We start from the raw sequence: 24314 nt of genomic DNA, 5'->3' as shown, positions 1-24314 counted from the left end.
CCGTCGTCGCCGTCGCCGCCACCGCCACCTCGGCTTCTGCCGCCACCGCCGCTGTCAGTCGTCACCATGAACCAGGATCTTCGCAGGGAGCGGGACGGCGCCAGCTTCAACCCGGAGCTGCTCACGCACGTCCTGGACGGCAGCCCCGAGAACACCCGGCGTCGCCGAGAGATCGGTGAGGGCGGCGGGCGAGGCCTCCCTCCTTCCCCGAGCGCGGCTCGAGACTCCCTCGATGAGGAGTCGTAGAGGGGGCGCTGTGGAGAGTAGGCCGCAGCGCCTGGCCCCGCTGTAGGGGAGCGGGGCCCCCGGTGCCCGGGGCGGCCTGGAGCGGAGTGCGGGGTGTCCGTCCATCCCGAGAGGGGACCTGTGCCCTCCCCCTGAAACCTGCTGGGATTCAAGGTGTCACGGAGCCCTGATTTTCTGTCTTCCTCCTGATGCCCTTTAACTCCCTTGCAGAGAACCTGATTCTGAATGACCCAGACTTCCAGCACGAGGACTTGAATTTCCTCAGTCGCAGCCAGCGCTACGAGGTGGCTGTTAAGAAGAGCGCCGCCATGGTGAAGAAGATGAGGGAGTTTGGCATCTCAGACCCTGACGAGATCCTGTGGTTTAAAAAGTAGGTATGCCTTCCCGTAGATGAAGTGCCCGGGCCCAAACTACATCTAAACCCGCAGCCTGTGGCGTCCTTTTTCATCGTGCTTAGTGTTTGAAGACTCAAGTTGAACAATCCCCCCCCCCCACGTTAAAGTTAGGTGCCTGAAAAACAGCGTTTACTTTTCTGTTGAAGTCCTTTAAAGGGATGACATTTGTAGAAGGCTGATTATGAATGAAGATGCTGCAGGGTTTGTTTGTTTTTTGTTTTTTCCTTTAGAGGAATCCGTACCAATTTCTTTGGTTCAGGCATCTCAACTTTGAGTGATTTGAGTTGCAAAATGACTTTGCTCCTTGTAAGAAGGAGACTTGTTAAATGTAAAGGCAGAATTTGGAATGATTAAAAAAAATTTTTTTTAAACCGTTATTTGTTTTTGAGAGAGAGAGAGAGACAAGGTGGGGCAGAGAGGGAGGGAGACACGGAATCCCATGCAGGCTCCAGGCTCTAAGCTGTCAGCACAGAGCGGGACAAGGGGCTGGAACCCACGAACAGGGAGATCAAGACCTGAGTGGAAGTCCAACAGCTGAGCCACCCAGGCGCCTCCTGGAACAATTTTTAGTTCAAGATACTCCAAACAGTATCTTGGAGCAATAACATATTGTCTTTCCATATGAGAGTGTAGGTCTTGAGTTTAATGGAAAATGTGGGGTGGATGAAGATTTTAGAATTGAATGTAAAGCATTCTAAGAACCCAGCATTCTTAAATCTGGTGGCGCTGGGATTTAAGTGGCTCTTGGCCGTAGGAGACCTTAAAAAAATATGCCTTGGTCCTTATGCTAAAAAGAGTATGTGCTTTTTCCAGACCATCTGTTTTTTGTTCTGTTTTGTTTTTTGATTAGAAATAAAATAAGCACACTTTTTTTTGGCCTTTTTCTAAATATTCTATAATTACATGATCTTAGCACAAGATCCTTTCTTTGACCTGTGGCCTCTCTTACGCTTCTTGTTTACTCCTGGGCACTTCATTTTTCAGGTTTCCACATTTTAGAAGGATTCCAGTGTTTTCTGTCAGTAAAGATTAAATGACAGGAATGGTGTATATTCAAGAGCCACGAAGAATGGAACATGTTACATGTTCTGCTTTTATGTAGTAATGGAAATTTCACCCTTATTCTACTGCCTCTAGTACGTTTGACATCCAGTTATTTTCAGTCTGACCTGGTTATTATTGTGGAGGATAAAATCACTTACTCTGGCCATTAGGACTGCCTGAGAACCCCTTTCCATTTTAGTCATAAAGTTATGATTTATTTATTTTTGGTAGTCCAAACCAGAGGACTTATTTCCCAGTGTTCTTTTTTCACTTTTGAAGTTTGTATCTCCTCATGGCTGTGGGAACATTGAGGTAGAATAAACTCCTAGATGATTATGTGCCGGAATTGTTGGGTTTTATGTAAAATTTAAAAATTTAGGAAGACTTTATTATTTTTTTTTTTTGAAGCAACCCAAAAGAAGACGTTTGTTTTGTTTTGCCTTTAAATGGTTGATGCAGCGTGTTTCAGAGTTGGTTAGGAAATTTCATAATCAGTGGTGGTTCAGAACATGTAACCAGAGTGGAGTCACAATAAAGTAGAACAGATTCCTTTGTGTGGGTTAAAGAGCAGAGGACACGAGCCAGTTGTTTTGTCTATCGATTTTCGTGACATAGACTTTGCTGTTTAGGGAACATAGAGTACAAAGTTTAACACACCTTTTGACGTTGTTCTAGTTGCTCTCTGATAGGGCAGGGAGATCAATTTCTGCAAGAAAAGGGGATTGAAAATTAGTCTTGGCAGGTACTGAATGCCATGGAGTCTAAGCCTGTCTTCCATTGTAACCCACACCCATGTTTCATGTAAGAAAGAAGTGCCGCCAGTTAACTATCACACACTGTTAATTGTGAGAAACACCTGACTTTTTACATGCCAGAACTGATGAAATATAGTAATATTTCTCTTTCTGGAGATTTTGAGCAATTACTGGTTTCTTTACAGTTATTTCTCCTATCTCAAAATATAATTCACACATGGGACTATTAAAGTTGATGGAATATTAACAAAATACTGAGTTTTCTCAATTTGAGCAGTGAAAGAAGTGTGGTCTCCAGTCCATGGTGTAAAAACCTTGCTGCCTGGGGAATGTGAAATTTGTTTTCCTAATCTCCTCTCCTATAATTTTGTGTTTTGTAAAGACAAAATTACAAAAGACAAAATTTGTTTACTGTTTACTATGAAAACTGTAAAATGTTCTTAAGAGTATTAAATTAAAAAAACATTTTTTTTTTAACATTGATTTATTTTTGAGAGACAGAGAAAGTCAGATCATGAGCAGGGGAGGGGCAGAGAGAGAGGGAGATAGAGAATCTGAAGCAGGCTCCAGGCTCTGAGCTGTCAGCACAGAGCCCGATGCAGGGCTCAAACTCACAAACCACAAGATCATCACCTGAGCTGAAGTCGGATGCCCAATAGACTGAGCCACCCAGGCGCCCCATCTCTCTTTTGGTTTTTAAAGCTGATTCCTTGAAAAGCATTTTCAGGAGGGATTAAACATAATTTAAAAACAAGCACTGGGATTTTGTTCATGAGTTGGTTTTCGGGTGTCTTCAAAAGAATCTGTGTCTATTAACATGAACATTGGACAGTCTTTGTCTCAGGTCACGTGTTTTTACCTCTGAGTTTCCCAGAATTATACTGTGTCAGTATCATCATTTTACAAACCCACAGCCTCCTCACTTCCCTCCAGGGAATAGGAGTGTCTTATCTTACCACCATTTTTAGCACCTAAATTACTGCTTCTGTTTCTCAGAAACTTTTTTAAGTCCGTTTCCTCATTTAGGAAAATATGACTGTTCAGGAATGTGGTAGTGCTCTTACTCTGAGGGAACGATTGCTGCATTTGTCTACCTCCTCAGGCTTTTGACCCTCACTTCAGTGAGGTGGGGTGTTACTTCTCTATTCTCCAACAGCAGAAAACTCCTGTTAATCCAAGTTACTTGGAAGCTAACTCAACTCACTTCTGTTCATACCCTCCTTTTCCTTTTTGTTCTCCATTTAGTTTAAATTGATATTTGATATTGGTGTAAACATTCTAGAACCTCTGTGTTAAAAAGGCATTTCTGATATTCCTTGGATCCAGGCACCCCTTAGATGTTTCCGTCTGTCCCCAGCACCCCTGAAAGGTGATCTTCCAACCTGAAGGTGGAGGGATTGGTTTCAGGGCCTCCCCAAAAGTGAATTGGCAGCCTTCTCCCTCTCTTAATTTATGCTGTCCTCATTGGACACACCAAGAGAAACCAGTGACACTGCTGCCTATTCATTCCTTGCAGAGTTGTGAAGAGCAGTTAGGTGACCCTTGTTTTGTACTTTAAGATAGACAGACAGAAAGGCAGGTAGATAGAACAAAATAGAGCCCTGTAAAATCTTTAACAGTGTAGCCAAGCTGACTAGTTTATGTAAATTGTATTTTAACTACTCCACAGATTCTGTTTTATTATTGATTAATTTTATTTTATTTGAGAGCGCGCACACATGTGCAAGCAGGGGAGGGACAAGGAGAGAGAATCTCAAGCAGGCGTCATCGCAGAGCCAACAAGGGCCTCGGTCTGACGACTGTGAGAGTGTAACCTGAGCCAAAATCAAGAGTCAGATGCTCAAGTGACTAAGCCACCCAGGTGCCCCCATAGATTGTTTTATGAGAAGGTAGTTGAAGCCTGAATTTTAGTGTGATTGGAATTCCTTTAATCTGGAGTGATTATCAAAACCATCACATTATCTACTTACCTGTCTGTAAACTCAGAAGACCTTTAGAGATCTGTGGCTTGGCCCTGGAATATATATTTACTATCCTAGATGTCTGTTTATCTAGGGAAAGATTAAACTATTCTTTAGGTGCTTTTGTTAACCGTCCTACAAATAACTGTCCTATGGAGTTCCCTCTGATTTTCAAAACAAGTGAAACCTGAATATAAACACACTCCAAAGAATCCAACCAATCAAACCAACAAATAATACCAACAAAACAAACAAATAAAACACAAAGAGATTTCTAGGCTATAAAAACATGGGCAGAATTTGCTTCCTGGATGAAGTGTAGAATTAAAGAGGAATTCTGGCCCCAAAATGACTTGGGCGGGGAGGTGGTAGATACCACCAGATTTGGCCTTTTTGGTGGGAAAATGGTAAATTTCCCATTTAATTTCTTAAGAGAAGGGTTCAAATTGTCCTAACCTCAGTCCAGGAGGGCTATGGCTGTCTGGCAAGAATGGGTGGTAGAATCCAGTTTCTAGAGTAAGGCTGAGATCCCTTTTCTTTTCTCTCCTGTAGACTTCATTTGGTCAATTTTGTGGAACCTGTGGGCATCAATTACTCCATGTTTATTCCCACCTTGCTGAATCAGGGTACCACTGCTCAGCAAGAGAAATGGCTGCTCTCCTCCCAAGGACTCGAGATAATTGGCTCCTACACCCAGACGGAAATGGGCCACGGTTAGTCCACGTTTGAGGGTCCGTGGGTAACCCACCTCAGGACTTAAATTGACAAATGACCCCTGGTGTTCAGTTTTTCCTGCTGCTACCTTTTGGGATTTTGTCTTCCAGCTGTCAAACCTTAAGCAAAAGCCAGCTTCTCGTTTGCTCGTAGGTCATTTCCCATCCAGGACTCTCATCCTCCACTGTTCCTTCTAAAAGCGTTTTTACCCCTGCTTCACATGCCCCATTTTAATAGCTGTTGAGCAGTTTGGAAAGATAGGATTGAAACATGGCAAAATCATGCTGGTGTCTATTGCTGGTGTCTAATTATACAACATGACTTTGTTGGGAATTCTTGAGAGTGTTAATGCCTTAGCAACATCTGGAAGTTGCCTCTGCTTTAATGAAGCTGAAGATGCGGATTTTCTGGGCAGGGCAGAGAGAGCATTTAAATGTCTTCCTCTTTCTTACATTGCCTGCTGGCAGGGCTATAAGGCAGTTTGGGGAAAAGCTCATGATTCTCTGCCTTGACTACAGCAGTCTTTTTATTATACCTTTTTCCTTTACATGTTTTTGGACTTTGTATTGTCAATCATTGGTTAGATTGTTCATAAATACCCTACTTTCAAAAAAGTTTTATGCTTGGTCTTAAGGTGCAGGAGGTTTGTTTTCATAGACAAGGCCATTGGCCAGGTTTGGGGGTTTTGAATTTGAGCTGCCCAGTCTCATTCCTTAATTACCATAATGCTTCCATTGTGTAAGTAAGGAGAAGAGGAAGGGATGCAGATACCTTGAAGACTTCATTTTTGTGTTTGATTTGGTGCTTTTTGATTTGTGAAATGTTTGAAGATGTTCTTTATCATAATCCCCATGAGAGCTGCAGGTGCTGTCACAATGTCATCCTACAAACACCCGGCCAAGACACCCAGGGCTTTAGTTGCAGGATGGCCAGTACTAAAATAACCTGTTTGAGGGCAGGACTGTAGCACTCATACAGTCTTCCTGGTGGGGGGAGGTGGCGGAGAGAAAGAGGGAGAGTTTTGCAAATTTGAAATAGTTTCGCAGTACAGAACCCTTTGTTTTTGTGTGGATCATCATGGAATTTGACTTCTAGTGATGCTATTTATAGGAGGCATAAAGATATAAATTATTCTGAGGCTAAATGGGCCTGAGACATATATCGGTCTAACCTTTCTGCCTCCGTAAAAGTGCATTGTAAATGTATACTTGCTGTCGATTTTGAAAGAGAGGAAGAAATGGAGACTTGAAGTTTACCTGCTTGAGGAGCCCAGAAATTGGACTGAGATCCTATGTTGTTCTGGGTGAGTTTGCATTTGTTAGTTTTTCTTTCCTTTACTGCTCCTGTTTTCCAGATATTTTCTTGTACTTGAACCAACTTTGTCTTAAATCTGTGCATTTTAGAGAACAGAGTTGCGAGATTAGGTCTTGCTTCTTGCTGGAATCTTGTCCCTTCATATTGGTTTCTTGGGCTTTGTCCACTGCTGTTCTTTTCCAGGGGCACCAGGTTGTCGGTTTGTTTGCATCCTGTGACAGTATAGCCTTGTGTAAGAATAAGTCCTTCAACATCAAAGAGACTGGAAATAGAGCAAATTGTGCAGATCGAGGAAACCATGAGCCTCTGGAACTTCAATTGGTCAACGATGATTATCTGAAGTATTGTCACAGAATTGGCTGTCACTTCGAGTTTGGGACTCTTTCAGCTCTAGGTGGCTGCTGAGAAGTGAGGAGATGGTATTGCTCAGGCTCATTGCAGGATCCTCAAGAATCTTAAAACTCAGCCCCTTGCATGCAAGTCTTGATCACCTGTTTTCTCCTTTCCCTCCCCTAAATACCCACCTGTCTGTGTAGGGACACAAAACCGGACACACATTTGGTCTGTGACCTTTAATCAAAGGCAGGGGTGTGGGCTGAGGGGTGCGCCCTCTCTGTGGGGTTCTGGTGTTGAAGGGACCGTCTGTGGAACATGGTCCAGTGAGAATCATCCTGGCCATACATTTCTCCGGGTCACAAATCAGGTGGTATGTTTGGACTTGACAGATACGTGATCATTTCAAGTTCTGGCCACTTTACAGCAGTTCTTCTTGTTTTGTCTCCTGTTATTGTTATTTAGGAAACTAGAACTTGTATAACCCATGGTTACCGTCCTGGAAGATTGGTGAGCTACGCCTGCACCTTCCCGTCTCTAATGCTCAAATATGAACTAAAGCACCTTTCTTCCTCTGACACTTGAGCAATAGATTGTAAACCGGATTGTGTAAGCCACTGGTCTTCTCCACTTGTACTTTCACTGCTCTGTCTCCTGTCCTCTTTCTTCCGAGCGAGTCTCTTCCCTGTTGGTCTTCTCATGAGACCCGCTCCTGTCGTTTTTGGGCTGTTTCTAATTCCCCGCTATTGTTATTAATAACAACATAAACTTCTTATTAAAAACTGTGTCTTTTGGGGTTGTATCTTTTTCAGATGTGAATCACTGTATTGAAAGGTACATTATGTAGCCTTCATTTCATAGTTTAACACAGAACCCTTTTAGTGGCTTACTAGCATACTGTGTCTCCGTACACCCCATCAGCATGGTTACTTTACTTTTTTTTTTTTTTTGCTACTTTCATATCTAAGAGTTAAAGTTTTAATTTTCCAGTGCCAGATGCCAGTGAGCCTGGATGTTATTACATGTTTTGGCTTACTGTATATATTTCCTGTGTATAAACTGGTTTTTTTTCCTTTGAGTATGGATTGAATAGAATCTGTATGTTGATCTTACATGATTATATTGTAGCCTTCCAGCGTTTTTTTCTATTGCCTTCTGTTTTGTTAAACATTTTGGCCGTCTGTATTGAAGGCATCCTTCCCTGAGTAGGTTTAAAATTTTTTCCCCATAGCTTGGATATTCTCTATTTTCTTTTAGTTTGTTTGTTTGATGTTTAATGCTTTGACTTGCATATGGTATAGAGTAATGAATGAACTCCATGCTGATTTTATGTTTTATTAACTAGTTTTTTTTTCCCCATTGTTATATTCTTTCCGGTTCTTCTTAGAGTTTTATAAGAGTTTTGGTTTATCTCCGGAATCTTAAAATATGTTACGTTGATTGGTCCCTTTATTTTTCTCATAAACATCATAAACTTTGGTTCATTATTGCTTTGTAAGATATTTAAAAATCCAGTAAGATATGCCTGCTGTTGTTACATTTTAAGACCCATGTATTTGGTGAATTCTGATCTTAATTTGTCAAAATCTAAGTTATATTCTACAGGAATTTCAAATCCGCATTACATTAAATCTTTATACTTCCTTGGGAAGTATTATCTTTATTATAATAAAGGACTGACCTCCTGACCAGGATTTAGCAATTTCTTCTCTGTCATTTATATCTTCTTTTATCTATTCTCCTAGGTATTGATATGTCTTCTTAATTAAGTCTTTAATATCCTGAGCTAAGTTACTTAAAAAATTTTTATTATTTTGATGCTTTTATAAATTGTTTTTTTCTTTACTGATGTATAACGGTCCTAATGGATAAGAATGCAGTGGGTTTTTTTTTTCCCCTAATAGCCTAGAGCTTTTCTATATTCATTTATTATTATTATTTTTTAAATACTCATTTATTATTGATGATATTTTGTTGTTGATTCCCTGGCATTAGAGTCATGAAGTACATGGAGATGCTATTTTGAGTTCTTCCTTTCTCATATATTAATCATTTGGTGGAATCATTTTGTCCCCAGCATTGGCTGCCAGCCTTTCCAGCCCCGCATCACATGGCGGAGACCAGGCAGGCCTTTTGGTGTTAAGGTTTTAAAAGAATTGACTGCAGCAGTTCACCAAAGTAAAATGTTGGTCCTTTGTAATTTTAAAATAAATTAGTTAAAAATAATATACAGTCTGTATCATGCATAACCAACTTTTTGCAACAAATACTTGATTTAAGTAAAAAAAATTTTTAAACTGTCCAGTTTTTATTTCTCCTTGTAACATATCTAAATTTCATCCGCTTGTGAATAGTCCTTATTCTTAGTCACAAGAGACATTTTTCTCCTAAAAACGTTCTTCGGTCTCAAAACAGTTTCTGATTACAGTAGTTTGCCCCTGGCCCTACTAAGTGTATTTTCGTAACCTTGGCGTTTGTTACTCCATTGTACCGCACACGGATGCAGACCCCTCCCTTGAGTCTGACGGGGTGCTTCAGACGGGCCCCGCTTTACCAGCAGTTGCCCTGGGTTCTGTTAATGCAAGGGAGTCTTTCAGCGCTAAGAGTGGCTGGTCCCAGGCCTCAGTTTTCAGCCCTGGTCCAAAGAGTTTTCTTCTGTCGGATCCTAGGTGTGCATTTATTTTTCTTCCTAGACACCACCCTTTTCAAAACTGGAGACAGTGGCATTCCTGTTTGTGAGTGAAAGCACTCTCTTGTCACATGAATGTGTTTTTCTGAGGATTTGCACTGTTTTTTTAGCTTTTTAGTTTGAAATGATTATAAATTCATAGGAAGTTGCATAAATAGCACAGGGAGATTCCATTGACCTTTCACCCAGTTGCCACCAGTGCTGACACCTTATGGGATTTCCATTTGGCACTTCCTAGGAGAGCTGCTCCGGTCTGGGCAAGGTTTTCTGGGGTCCTCATCATGGTGCTCAGTCCCAATTGCACTCAGATGAGAACTGCCCCGTTTAGAAGATGTGATTGGGTGGTGGGATTCTTGTCCTCGCTCTGCCATGATCTTGATCCGAAGGCACTTAACTCACCTCAGTCTAATTTCTTTGTAAAATGAGCACGTTGGTCGCTCGTTCTTTGATTTTTATGTGATTGGATAACTGAAAGCCCCACCACCCAATTGGAAGATATAATCGATCAGCCCTCACCTGGGCAGTGTGCCCTGCTTACTTCCCTCCTTACTTTATGAACAAACAAATTTTAAAACTGCAATGTTGTGTGGGTTCATTTCTGAGAAAGCAGTAAGGATTTATTTTCAATAGGAAATAGATTCACACAGAAGTTTAAGGCACCTGCAAATTTTAAATGGAAAAGAATGACTTTAGAAAGTGGATTCCGGGGGTGCTTGGCTGGCTGAGTTGGTAAAGCATGTGACCCTTGATCACAGCATCATGAGCTCAAGCCCCATGCTGGGTATGGAGCCTACTTTAAAAAAATAAACAAAATAAAAATTTTTGAAAAGTGGGTTCAAAATTCCTAAACCTAAGATATTTATTATCATTGGTGATATTTCCTGTTTGACCAGCCTGTTATGCATGAATCTGTTGTTTGTAATTATTATTATGGTCTTTACTAGAAATTGCATCTCTCTTTTTTAAATTTCTGCACTTAATTACTGGATGAAGAGCACTGTCCATTTTTGTATTGTTTCCGGAGGGCATGGCTGCGTGATGAACCTGAATGAAACAACCAGATTTACATCAGGGATATGATCTGTGCTGGGTGTTTTATGGGCCAGCGCAAAGGATGCCAGCCTGGAAGCATTATTGAAAATGCATCTAGGATGGAAACCAACCTGACAATAAACTATATTAAAAAATAAAAATAAATTTAAAAAAAGAAAACGCGTCTGGGAGAGCATATTGGCGGTCTGAGAGAACAAAGTTCTCCTGTCTCACCTTCTCAGCAGGGTAGACCTCATACAACTTAAATTCTCCATTCCATACAACCTCTTCACATTTCTTATTTCTTCTGGTTTAATTGCAAGGCTGGGATCCTCTGCCTGATGTGCATATTTCTGTGCCGCACAGGCTTTGGAGTCGGAGGCCAGTCCTCAACCAGATGAATTATTCCAGAGCTGAGTAGCCTAAGAAAAAACTTCTCACCAAATTAAGAAAACTGGAATTTGCCAAGAGTTTATGAAAGTAATACAGAAAGAGGGAGTGCTCCCATCCATGATAAAGTCCACCAAGCTAACTCATACTGAAAAAAAAAATTTTTTTTCTCTCCTCTCCGTTACTCTGTTCACATTGCTGATTTCTCTCACACCTGATGACTCTTCTCTCAAATGCCCATCCTTGATGTTTCTTCGAAGTTTTGTGCACCGAGGGCGGCCCGAGCCTCTGGATCTTCACTTGGGCATGTTCTTGCCTACTTTGCTTCACCAGGCGACCGCAGAACAACAGGAACGGTTCTTCATGCCCGCCTGGAACTTGAAGATTATTGGCACTTATGCCCAGACAGAGATGGGCCATGGTACGGTGCATTCAGTCTACCTTCTGGGTTGGGTGGGGCTCTGCAAGCTCAGCCAATAGGGAGAGCCCACCACGTGTTGGCAATGGCATTTCCACATCCTGTGGTCTTTCTGCAGGGTCCAGGTTTTTCACGCACACAAGCCTTGGCGTAGACATTGCTTTGGTCAGGGGAAATGAAAGGTTGTACTATCACAGAGATAGGCTGAGTATTCTTTTTCATGGTTCCCCTTCAGTGGGTCAAGAATTTGTTTACTGAGTGGTTTTTCCAAGTTCACTGGAGTTATGTAGAATTTGTCTGCATGTGGAATCTGAACCCATCTTTTTTTTCATTACACTCTGTTTACTCTTCTTTACTACTGTTGCCTTGACCTTGCACAAATTCCAGAAGAAACACAGACTAATAGTACATGTACTCTTTGACTTGCTTCAGGGAAATGAATTGCTTTATATAACCGTAATGTGAGTGTTTTATTTTTATTTATTCTCTTTTTAATTTATTTTTTTAATCTACATCCAAGTTAGTTAGCATAATGGTGCAATAGTGATTTCAAGAGTAGATTCCTTTATGCCCCTTACCCATTTAGCCCATCTGCCCTCCCACAACCCCTCCAGTAACCCTCTGTTTGTTCTCCATATTTAAGAGTTTCTTGTGTTTTGTCCCCCTCCTTGTTTTTATATTATTTTTGCTTCCCTTCCCTTATGTTCATCTGTTTCGTACCCTAAAGTCCTCCTATGAGTGAAGTCATATATTTGTCTTGCTCTGACTGATTTCACTTAGCATAATACCCTCTAGTTCGATCCATATAGTTGCAAAATGGCAAGATTTCATTCTTTTTGACTGCCGAGTAATACTCCCTCGTATGTATANATCATGACCTAAGCGAAAGTCGGACGCTTAACCGACTAAGCCACCCAGGCGCCACCATATACACTACATCTTTATCCATCCGTCCATCGATGGACATTTGGGCTCTTCCCATATTTTAGCTATTGTTGATAGTGCTGCTATACACATTGGGGTGCATGTGCCCCTTCAAAACAGCACACCTGTATCCCTTGGATAAGTACCTAGTAGTGCAGTTGCTGGATCTTAGGGGAGTTCTATTTTTAATTTTTTGAGGAACCTCCATACTCTTTCCCAGAGTGGCTGTACCGGTTTGCATTCCCAAGCATTTTATACTTTTTTTGTGCCTTGATTCAGTAAAGTTCTAAAGTTGGGTTGGCCAAAGATTATTTTAAAAAAATCAGAGAGGCCATACTTGTAGGCAGTTGGTCTTGGAGACAGTGGCTGTCCCTGTTTTCTGGTCTGAATTGGTATCTATGTTTACTATTCATTTCCTTCTGTCTTCTTTTCTCCTACTTAGAGGTTTCTGAACAACTGGTCTAACGTATGTTTGCCACTTGCCCCATCTTTCTGTGCAACTTCATCTTGATTTTGCAGCTAATCTGGAACTTAGTGCTAAGTCATATTTTACAGGATTTTCACAAGACTGAAAGTCGAGTACTGACTGGCTGTGCATTTGCAAACAATTTATCACTATCTGTTCTGTTACCGTATTACTTCTTTTTCTATAAAAACTTCTTTGGTTAAAAAAAATTCTTTGGTGAAATGAGTCTTAGTGTCTAGTTCCTTGATTCACACTCGAGAAGGTTGTGGATCACTCAAAGTGGCCATTTCTGTAATTCAGCTTGGTAGTTTCTAAATGTTTCAAAATTAATTGTTTAATGAGGTCTGTCATTATCAAACCAGTCTGGTAAAAGGCCCTCAGCATTTGCTTCAGGATAGTGTTATTAGAGGGAATGTCACTTAGAACATTTTTACGTAACTGTTTTCAGAGAATTTTGGCACTTTTATATTAGGACCTAAAGCGTGAATCCTTGTCTATCTCCAATAAACATATGGAACTGGGAACTCTTCCTTGTCACAGTACTGAAGAGTTAAGGCTGGCATTGGACATCACAGGGTGCGCTCACACCTTCTTATTTGACCTTTAGAAATCCAAACAAAAAGTCGCTGTTCCAGGTCCTTTTTCCCCATGGTGGTTATAGTTTTTTTTAAAGTCTCATTTTCTATTCTAGCCATCCCTCTGAAATAAGTCCTTAATTTACAAGAACTTTGGTCTGAGTATCTTTCTGTCACCTGTTATCTTAGTCTTCGTGAATAGGGGAGTCCAGAATGTTGAACTGGTGCAGTAAACACAATGTAAGTTGACATTGGCATACTAAATCTTACAGGTGTTAATTTAAAGGGGCAGTTAGCTTCCCTGTTATGTTCATATCCTGTGATCTTCTGAAAATATGATTCTAAAATGCCTTTACATTTTCTTCTGGGTGATTTAAATAACGTTACAAATCCACTGTCATAGAGGTGAATCAATTCAAGTGTAGAAATAGAACATGCTTGATAATTTATATTTTCAACTTAATAGGAGTTGTCTGGTTTAAGTATAGGAGGTTATGGGGATGCCTGGCTGGCTCAGTCAGTGAAGCATGTGACTCTTGATCACAGGGTTGTGAGTTCGAGCCCGGTGTTACGATGTAGAGTTTGTTTATTTATTATTTATTTTAATTCTTACGTTACGTACGCTCCACACCCAGTGTGAGACTTGAACTCATGACCCTGAGATCAAGGGTTGCAGGCTCCACCAACTGAGCCAACCAGCCACCTCTGTAGAGTTTTCTGTAAAAAAAAAAAAAAAAAGGATAGGAAATTAATGTATCTTGGTTATCAACTGTTTGTAGCTCATCTACAAATATTTTGTTGCAGTTAGATTTTGTTGTTCTCTCAGCTGTTTCTAGAGCCTAAAGGAAGAGGCAGGAGATTTAACCCTGTGCTTGTTTTTGCCTGTATTTTATACAAAGTGAATGTAACTTATTTCCTTAGGAACTCATCTCCGAGGGTTGGAAACCACAGCCACTTACGACCCTGAGACTCAGGAGTTCATTCTCAACAGCCCTACTGTGACCTCCATCAAGTGGTGGCCTGGTGGACGTATGTGACGTTTTTAGCATTTCTTGGATGTTTTGAAGCGTCATTACGAGATTGTGTGTAGAATGTAGAGCTTGTACAAGAAGATCGTTTTGAAATCTGGGAAAAAAACTCTTCGGTCTTAAACTCTTCTGAGCTGTTTCACAGTCTCTTACAGTGCACGTTCTAGGTAGCTTTACATTTACAACACACAGAGAGGACAGCCTCTTACTTTCTTTTCTAATTTTCCTTCCCAACAGTTCTACCATTAGCTCAGTTTCCTTGGTCAATATTTAAAGTAACTTAGTATTCCCTGCTTGATTATACTTAATTTAAATGTAAAGAGCCACATGTGGCTAATGTTCTGGAAAGCACTTCCGAAAGAGAGAAAAAGGAAATGAATTAATGGTTTTATGCTTATTTTAAGAAAAAAAAATTTTTTTTAATATTTTTATTTATTTCTAGGAGAGAGAGAGAGACAGCATGAACAGGGGAGGGTCAGAGAGAGAGGGAGATACAGACTCCGAAATAGGCTCCAGGCTCTGAGCTGGCAGTCAGCACAGAGCCGGACGCGGGGCTCAAACCCACGAACCGCGAGATCATGACCCAAGCGAAAGTCGGACGCTTAACCAACTAAGCCACCCAGGCGCCCCAAGAAAAATTTTTTATGTAAACGAATGAGGGGAAAAAGTAGAAAAGAAAACAAAGTCTTTAAAAAAATTTTTTTATGTTTTTATTTATTTCTGAGAGAGAGAGAGAGACAGCATGAACAGGGGAGGGTCAGAGAGAGAGGGAGATACAGAATCTGAAACAGGCTCCAGGCTCTGAGCTAGCTGTCAGCACAGAGCCCAACGCGGGGCTCAAACCCATGAGCCGGGAGATCATGACCTGAGCCGAAGTCGGATACTTAACCGACTGAGCCACCCATGTGCCCCAGCAAAGTCTTTTTTAAAATATAGGATTACTATCAAACCAACAGGCTGTATACCTTAAACTTATAAATATGGTAGGTCAATAATATCTCAATAAAATTTGTGTAAAAGCTTTTAACATACATATAAAAACAAAGCATTGCTTTACCAAAATTCAGTACATTTTCATAACTATCCGCTAAGTGGATTTCTTTCCAAAAACTCGGTGTGGCATTGTCATAAGACTCTCTGGGGACACTTTATTGACAGAGTCTGGTGTTGAACATGTGGCTTTTCCGCCTCATGTCTATCCTTTGAAAGTGTAAGAATGCCTGTGCTCACTTCTCTGTCTCATTCTCTTTGATGTTGCAGTCGGAAAGACTTCAAATCATGCGATAGTTCTTGCCCAGCTCATCACAAAGGGGAAGTGCTATGGATTACATGCCTTCATCACACCTATTCGTGAAATCGGGACCCATAAGCCTTTACCAGGTTAGAATTGTTCATCTGATGTTGAGGTCAAAAGCTAAACCGTTTCTTCTGCAGAAAGTATAATGCACAGCTGAAGAGGCCAGGGCCAACCAGAGCATAAACACCTTGTGACTTTCATCTCTGATAGGTATTACTGTTGGAGATATCGGCCCCAAATTTGGCTTTGATGAGATAGATAATGGCTACCTGAAGATGGACAATTACCGGATTCCCAGAGAAAACATGCTGATGAAGTATGCCCAGGTATATTGGAGGAGCAGAGGTGTCAGACAAGGGGGCTTCAGCAGCTGTTGATAACCACAGGGTTAGAAAGGTCTGTTCTTTTAGAAGGTAATAACATATTTTTATTTCTGACGCTTCTTTCATTAATGACCATGAAATCAAAAGCAGTTGGCAGGTATAAAGAGCATATTCTAGTTGCTAAACCAGCGGGTCTCAAACCTTTGCATGTGTCAGAATCACCCGGAGGGCTGTTTAAAGTAGATCAGGATGGGGACTGAGATGTTGTATTTCAAGTTCCCAGGAGATGCTGCCATTCTGGGGACCACACTTTGAGAATCACAAGCCCAAACTGTCCGTTGGGTTTAACAGAAGGAAGCATCAGTCCCATGTTCTTTGTCCAGGTGAAGCCTGATGGCACGTACGTGAAGCCCGTGAGTAACAAGCTGACCTACGGGACCATGGTGTTCATCAGGTCCTTCCTTGTAGGAGAAGCCGCTCGGTTTCTATCCAAGGCCTGCACCATTGCCATCAGATACAGCGCCGTGAGGCATCAGTCTGAAATCGAGCCAGGGTAAGGGTGGCGTCGGTGCTGAAGACTTGCCTTTGACCCCATTCACATATCCTAATTCCCAGAGGTGACACAGAGAATCCTCACTGGCTATGCCCAATTAGCTAACATGGCAGTGTTACGGGTCTTAGGTGGAAAGATGAGAGTAGCCACCTTATTACTTTTAACCTTCTAAGAAAAACAGTAATATTACTTGAGCTCCACGAATGAAGTGTTTAGAACACTAAAGGCGATTCGAAAATCCTAATTGCTGCTAACAACTGTGAACTGGGTTCGGTGAGAGTGGTGTGAAACTTGACTCCCTGTTGTATTCCCAGCCATAGTTCTTACTGCTGCCTTTCCCTTGAGCGTGACCCCCCGATAACCTCTTTGAATAAAGAAATCAGTAAGAGCTGACCTGCTTAGATGTCAGATACTTCATTCTGTGCATTGAGACTTCTCCCGAATTGTGGTTAAAATAGTTTATTCACCCATCTAGTGTGTTAGACGTCTTTATCATTGCCTGTCTTCTGCGAAGTTGGCTCTGATCTTGTATGTTGCTGTGAGATGCAGTTTCCTATTGCAAAGACTCAGATACGACCTTTACAGCTAGAAAATTCGGTCACCTAAGCAGTTCAACAGGGTGGTTAGGACCATGGTCTTCTGTAGCCAAACAACTAGATTTAAGTTTAGGCTCTGCCACGCGCGTATTAGCAGCGTGACCTCAGACACGTTTTTCGCCTCTTGCTTGCCCTCTGTAAAATGGAGAAGATAATAGCTACCGCAATATATCGAAGCGTTCAGACTAGTCTGGCACATACTAAGTTCTGGGTGAGTGTTTACTTTTTTTTTTCCCCTTCTCTATCGTTTAGTGAACCAGAACCACAAATTTTGGATTTTCAGACCCAGCAGTATAAACTCTTCCCACTCCTGGCTACTGCCTATGCCTTCCAGTTTGTCGGCGCATACATGAAGGAGACCTACCATCGGATTAATGAGGACATTGGCCAAGGGGACCTGAGTGAACTGCCCGAGGTTTGTGTTTACTCGCTCGCTTGTGGGCACCCTTCCGTGTGATATTTGCCTGTTGGGATTTCTGTAAGAGAATCCATATATTCTCAAAAGATACAGCCTTTTTTTTTTTTAATTGAAAGTGGGTCACATATGAAGATAATGTGGGTTTTGTTTTTAAGTTTCAGAAGTACTGTACCGTGTTGGTCATTGGTTAACCAAAGGAACATAATCGGTGACTTTTTTTTGCCAAGCAGGACAGTTTGGAAGGGAGTGTGGGAACATTAATTCAGGCCACTGACACGACTGTGCTTCAGCTCACACACGTGCCAGGCGGTGTTGCGAGTGACCGGCATCAGCCACGTTCTGCGCTTTCCCCTCCAGCTCCACGCGCTCACCGCCGGCCTAAAGGCTTTCACCTCCTGGACCACCAGCGCTGCTATCGAAGCTTGTCGGATGGCTTGCGGCGGCCATGGCTATTCTCACTGCAGTGGCCTTCCAAACATGTATGTCACTTTTACCCCCACCTGCACCTTCGAGGGAGAGAACACTGTCATGATGCTGCAGACGGCGAGGTGAGAACCTGACTCGCGATTTCGCTGTTGTCAGGAACCTTTGAGTTGTCTTCATTGGCTCCTGTTCCCGTGTTTGCTCCTCACGTTGTATTTGTTCCCCTGATCTGTGGTTTGGCTTTCCGTCCTGACCCGCCGTTTTCATCTCGTGGTCAGACGAGTAAGAAACACACTGGTCACGCAGCTTGAAGTCATTGCTAGAGTTTGCCTCTGTGTCATGGGAGCTTAGGGGACTAAAGGCACGTGTGCTGGTGACTTTTAGGTTCCTGATGAAAAGTTATGACCAGGTGCACTCAGGAAAGTTGGTATGTGGCATGGTGTCCTACTTGAATGACCTGCCCAGTCAGCGCATCCAGCCACAGCAGGTAGCGGTCTGGCCGACGGTGGTGGACCTCGACAGCCCCGACAGCCTAATGGAAGCCTATAAACTCCGTGCGGCCAGGTGAGCCCACCTTCAGGAGCTGGAATCAGCGGCTGGTAGGGGGAGCTCCGGGGGCTGGGGCCTGACGGAAGGGCAGGCAGCCCGAGTACCACTCACCCTTGCCCGCAAGCTCCAGTTTTCTTTCATTTCTCAACAGATTAGTAGAAATTGCTGCGAAAAACCTTCAAAAAGAAAAGATTCACAGAAAAAGCAAGGAGGTAGCATGGAACCTAACTTCCGTTGACCTTGTTCGAGCAAGCGAGGTCGGTGGTCCTTCTCCTTCCCTCCCTTCCTCGCTCTCTCCTTCCTTCCTCCCTCCCTCCCTCCGCTCTCCCTCTCCGCCCTTCACCCCACCCCATTCCACCCTGTTTTCATAGTGCAGAAGCCCCTGTTGCTGTGCGTTGCCTCTTTCTCAAAGGTTCTCTGTTCTGTTCTTTTCATCTAGGCACATTGCCACTATGTGGTAGTTAAGCTCTTTTCAGAAAAACTCCTCAAAATCCAAGATAAGTCCATCCACGCTGTCTTGAAGAATTTGTGTCTCTTGTACTGCCTGGATGGGATCAGCCAGAAGGCAGGGGATTTTCTGCAGGTCAGTGTTTGCTGAATTTAAGTCCTTTTCTTTGCTAGAAAACTGATGGTGGTGTGCTTTACAGTTGTGTGCATGCATATGTATACACAGATATATGAGTGTCTGTCTGTATACACGTATGTATGTTTGTCTGCTTGTTTTATTCCTCTCAGGGAAGCATCATGACGGAGTCTCAGATCACCCAAGTAAATCAGCGCATCAAGGAGCTGCTGACTGTGATTCGCCCAGATGCTGTTGCTTTGGTTGATGCGTTTGACTTTCAGGATGTGACACTTGGCTCCGTGCTTGGCCGTTATGATGGGAACGTGTATGAAAATTTATTTGAGTGGGCCAAGAAATCCCCACTGAACAAAACAGAGGTACACAAAACAATGTTTTTTCACCTTTTGAAATTCTTTATGTAAATATTAAGGCAGGAGGGGGACACCTGGGTGGCTCAGTCCGTTAAGCTTCCGACTCTTGATTTCAGCTCAGGTCATCATCTCACGGTTCATGAGTTTGAGCCTCACATCGGGCTCTGTGCTGACAGCATGTAACCTGCCTGGGATTCTTTTTCCCTCTCTCTCTGCACCTCCCCCGCTCACCCACATGCTTTCTCTCTCTCTCTCTCAAAATAAATAAGCGTTAAAAAAAAGGTAAAATGTATTAAGGCAGGAAAGACCGTAGAGTGACTCACCTGTGTGAAAGCTTTGGAAGCTCCTGTGGCCACTTGGACAGTCACTTTGTTTGAGTAACAGATCCAGAAAGGAACTGGGACGTTCCTTAAGTGTGCAGGTTTTTCATTTCCTTGACTGTTTAATAACTAACTGAAAATTTTCAAGCATTCTATTTCAAAAAAATAGAATACGTGGACCCTTGTCACACTTCAGTGACACACTCATGGCTGATGCGTTTCATCTGAACCCCGCCTCCCGCCACCCACCCTCTCCCCTTGGGATTATTTGGAAACAAATTCAAGATATTCGATAACTTTATCCATAGATGTTTCAGTAGGTATCTCTAAAAGATAAGTTTTTTGAAAACATAACCACAGAACCATTCTTCTGCTTAAACGGATTAGGAATAAATATCATGAACTACCCCATCAGTGTTCAGATTCCCTAATCGACTCCCATTTTTTCTTCCCCTTTAGTTTTTCGAATCAGGATCCAAATAAGGTCCAGATAATTTCTCAGTTAAAAGTATGCTGTTTTATCTCCCCTGCTGTCTCTCTCTCTCTCTCCTGGAAATAAATTTAAAAAATATTTAAAAAAAAAAAAAAAGTATGCTGTTTTACACCGCAAACTCCTTGTCAGTAATTTTTTTCTCTCTCCCTTCCCTGCAGGTCCATGAATCTTACCACAAGTATTTGAAGCCCCTGCAGTCCAAGCTCTGAAGGGTCATGATGGGAAGTTTTATTTGCTCTAGAAAGCAGCTGTCCTCCACTCCCCTTATACTCGGCACACCAATCAGCTTGGAATCTCTATCAAATTCAGAGAGCTGTAGAGCAAATGATAAATTGAGCCCTTTCCTCTTTTTATAAATGAAGAAAAAAAATGAACAAATTTCAGAGATTAAATGAGAAAAACAGATGTGTTTTAAGTGCAATTAACACTTCAAGAGACGTATCAAGCATCAGAAAAAGCTTTAAGAAACGCAGCATGACTCCTATTTGCAGTGCTGCTGGTCCCAGTAGGCCGTGACTTTTGATAACTAGTAGAATTTAACTACTGAGTAGTTAATTATTTTCACCTCTTCATTGCTAATCACTGGATATATTAAGTGTTTTTAAGCAAAGGTATTTTTTAAGAGGGGTAGATGCAACCCTTCCCAGCTTTTCTGTTAAACGTCCCCATCATGGGCCCTGGCTCAGAAGCAGGACTGAAGAAAAGGGATTCGGAGAAAGAATCTAATCAAGAAATTTAGCGAGTGAGTCTGTGCCGGACACGTGACATGCCCGCCTGCCCCTCTTTGCCGACCTGTGGTTTCCACCTCACCATTCACAGTAGCATCTTTCCAGCACGAGTTCTTCAGCACAGGCCTAGGATAGGATCACTGTCCCGTGGAATTAGGAGTTAATCTTCCTTCCATTCGAGGGATCCCTAAATTATCGGAGCAGTAACATTGCAGCTCTCTTTGTCCCAAAGTTCTTGGGAAAGGGCAAGGAGCGGAATCATCTCTGCATCTGACTTCTGGCAACTGATGGCTCCTCTGGCCTTGGTGTTTCATCTCCCGCCCATTCTCGGTCCTGAAAGAGATGCTAAGAAAGGGAAAGGAGGAGTCACAGTTCCTTCATAGTAGAATGAGTAGGGGGAGAGCTCTCTCAGTTATGTCACTGTGACTGTTGTGTCCACACTAACTGGATACTCTGGAAAAATCTAGATTTTTCAGTAGTCTGTATTGCAGTGCTTGGAGGTTACGTGCTTGGCGTTATAGAGGTATCACTCGGGCCACCTCTTCTACCCAGGGGTAGCACAGAAAACTCCTTTGGCGAACCATGTCTTCAAAATAATCATCGAAACTATGGCGTATGGATAAATGCCAGTTTCACAGAATCTCTTTCTTACTCTACATTGGCTTTCAGTCTGTTCCTAGGAGATTGCTCTGAATTGCAGTAATGTCCTTTGAGCCAAAATCTAATTTACACAATCATTCTGCATTTAAAAGTTAAACATGCACCTCCTGATGAACTTTTTCCTTAAAATCGATGTGAAGCAACACATCACTTGATTTTCGTTTTTTTGTCTTTCTGTTTCTTTGTTTTTTCTTTTACCTGTTAACTGTATCTGGAACTTCTGCCTCATGAATCCAATTGTTCTGTAATCAGTCTTGAGAATGTAGGATAATTCAGGGAAATGTCATTCCTACCTTGGGACGCAACATAGAATCTCTCCCAGTGGAACCAGTTATATGAGACTTTCAGGCCCCACAGAAAGGCTGTTGACAGAAGCCTCAGTCTTTCTTTCCACCAGGAGAGCTGATTGGGAATCGTAAGCAGTCTGTTAATTTCATTCAAATAGATCTTGACAGTAGTTCAGATTCTGGGAAATAGCAAAATAGATTTAAATTGCTTAATATCGGCCTGTTATGTGTAGAATTGCTTCAGAACTAGGTTAATTTAAATACCTTGTTCACAGATGATCATCTGTAGTCGGGACCTGATCCAGCCTGCATTGATCTTGGATCAATCTTAGCAGGTCTGAGCAAGCTGTAGACATGATAGCCACCTTCAGTCCAGCACCTTGAGTTTTATTTAAAAGCGAAATCTGATATTTGATACTGTTTTTACTAACATTGAGATTTTTGTCTTGAACTTCTATTCACTGTAATCTAAATGTAGTAAAACCTTTCTAATTTGCACTGTCATGAGGGAAAGAGAGTGCCACATTATTAAACATCAGCTGAAACTATGAAATTTTAAGGTACGGTTTTATGAGGTTATTAGGTTAGGTAACAGACCAAAACGGGAAGGAGTGAGGCCCACCTGAGCAGATGGCTCTAAATCCGCCGTCACAGATGCGGTTCCACAGAGGCTATGCGCAATCTCACCGGTGCAGGAGTGCGTGCTTGTCAGCTGCTCTTAAAGGAAGCAGTGTATCCAGTTAGCTCTCCCTAAGAAGCCACGCTTTGCTACAGATAGGTTTCATTCTGTCTGGTTCTTTGGTGAGCTGTTTTCACAAAAAGTACAAAGCTACGTACTCTTCTCCAAACTGATGATAAATGCTGAAAGAATGGAAGATTTTTCTGTTAGATGCTGATGGAAGCCTTTTTAAAAAAGTACTATGAACAGAACTCAGCATTGGAAATTTGAGGTTTAATAGGATTTTGGTATTTATAACGGATGAAGGTTGACTTCTTCCTAAAGGGTTTGGAGCTCTACTAGATATTTCAGTATTGGCCATTAGTGATCTCAGAGCATAGTTGGTTACAACTGTTGGGGGCCTTCCACGTTCTTGTCTTCAGGACATGGCAGTGCTAAGTACCAGCTTATCTTCAGAACATTGGCTTCATTGTAGCATTAGCTATGTTCACATACTCCCTGGGAGCTCCCTGCCTGTAATTTCAGATCACATATACCTGGAGGCATTTTATAGTTTCTAAAGTTAACGTGTCAGATCTTATTTTTTGGATTTTCTTCAGTGCAGGGCTTTGGCTGGAGAATAACTGTTCAAATTCATGGGGAACGGGAATTCTTTGGATAACTGCAGCTCACCATTCCCTCCTGCCCCTTTCTGAGCCCTTTCCACCTATCTTACTAGGAGAGAAGAGATTAGATGCAGTCTGCACACATGCTAATCTTTACAGATGTGGGAGGTATGCCCAGGTCACCGGTTGCCTCCAAGCAGTGCCAGGAAATAGGTTCTACATGAGACCAACAAAAGTCTATTGTTGATACTCCTTACCCAGGATAAAGGTTTTGATCATTTTCATGAAATAGTATGGAGGTCATTTCAGCTAACTAGTACTCCATTCTTGGAGGATTTGACCAAGTCACACTGTAAACTACTAAAATGACTTTTTGTTTTAAAATACCACTAGACTTTTGCTTTTAGATGTACACTAAATTTTTCACTACCTATTCCTGTGCTCCGTGATTGTAAACATAGAAATATGAGGAACCTTTAGAGTTACCAGGCGTTAGCTGTTGCAAACCTGCAAATTCCTAGATCTCGGGTTTTTGTTTCATTTTTACCTTGCTTTACATGTAATTGGACCATTGATTATCTTAGGAGGATCATGAAAAATTGGGGAGTGGTTTTAAGAATTCTGAGCCAAAATAAGTTGTTTTGCCACAATACTGTCGACTGTTTCATAGATTAGGTAGCAAATACATGATCTTCCACATAATGTTCAGACTATTACTTTGTAAACATTTTATTTCCAATCGCTGTGGATTCAAGGAAATTACTTGTATTCTTCAGAGTGTGTAATTACCTGCTACCTATTTCCCTTTTACTGTTAGGGTTTGCATTTGGTTCCTACCTGACAAGATGCAGTTAGCGTGCATTGTTACCCATCCCCGGCGGAACCGGTCAGTAAAGGTGGGAGCACCGAGGAGGTGCAGGGGTCTAGAACTTGTGAACCACGATTAGGCAGCCGTGCCCTGCCAGCCTTGTTTGGCTTGGGCTGCGGGTAAGCCAAACCATAAAACCGCTCTTTCCTTTGTAAAGTTTGACAAGACCCTTAATAAAACCGGTAATTAACACAGAATGTGTTACGTGCCCTTATTGGGTTGTGGTGTTTGGGTTCTATTCTGGCTCCGCACCTTTGATTTTTACATTTGAACCGGGGGGTCATAGCCACTTCCC

At 42.1% G+C, this 24314-nt stretch overlaps 1 protein-coding gene across 2 annotated transcripts; it reads left to right on the top strand.

Moving 5' to 3' along the window:
• The first annotated feature begins 6 nt into the window (after positions 1–6).
• Positions 7–24216, top strand: ACOX1 (acyl-CoA oxidase 1). 2 transcript variants are annotated; one of them, XM_077754692.1, is made up of 14 exons: positions 7–175; positions 457–616; positions 11134–11294; positions 14178–14285; positions 15545–15664; positions 15792–15907; positions 16288–16457; positions 17306–17468; positions 17829–18019; positions 18279–18458; positions 18595–18700; positions 18883–19026; positions 19179–19385; positions 20351–24216. In XM_077754692.1, exons 1-14 carry the CDS (start codon positions 67–69, stop codon positions 20399–20401), a joined length of 1986 nt encoding a protein of 661 aa, XP_077610818.1. In that variant the 5' UTR covers positions 7–66; the 3' UTR covers positions 20402–24216. The 2 variants fall into 2 exon arrangements, with proteins under 2 accessions (XP_077610818.1, XP_077610820.1); XM_077754694.1 differs by lacking the exon at positions 11134–11294 and adding an exon at positions 4954–5114.
• The last annotated feature ends 98 nt before the right edge of the window (positions 24217–24314 follow it).

This window comes from Crocuta crocuta, unplaced genomic scaffold (assembly GCF_008692635.1).
Source record: "Crocuta crocuta isolate KB4526 unplaced genomic scaffold, BGI_CrCroc_1.0 scaffold50, whole genome shotgun sequence".
In the NCBI taxonomy this organism is placed as follows: domain Eukaryota; kingdom Metazoa; phylum Chordata; class Mammalia; order Carnivora; family Hyaenidae; genus Crocuta; species Crocuta crocuta.
Note: the sequence above shows the minus strand (reverse complement) of the source record. Positions and strands in the feature narration are given on the sequence as shown.

Bases quoted from the DNA above. Each gene is read 5' to 3' on its own strand.
- ACOX1 (XM_077754692.1), top strand. From the start codon at position 67: ATGAACCAGGATCTTCGCAGGGAGCGGGACGGCGCCAGCTTCAACCCG. The intron at 18,459-18,594 runs GTGAGCCCACCT...ATTTCTCAACAG, and splicing joins TATAAACTCCGTGCGGCCAG to ATTAGTAGAAATTGCTGCGA. The intron at 19,386-20,350 runs GTACACAAAACA...CCTTCCCTGCAG, and splicing joins CCCCACTGAACAAAACAGAG to GTCCATGAATCTTACCACAA.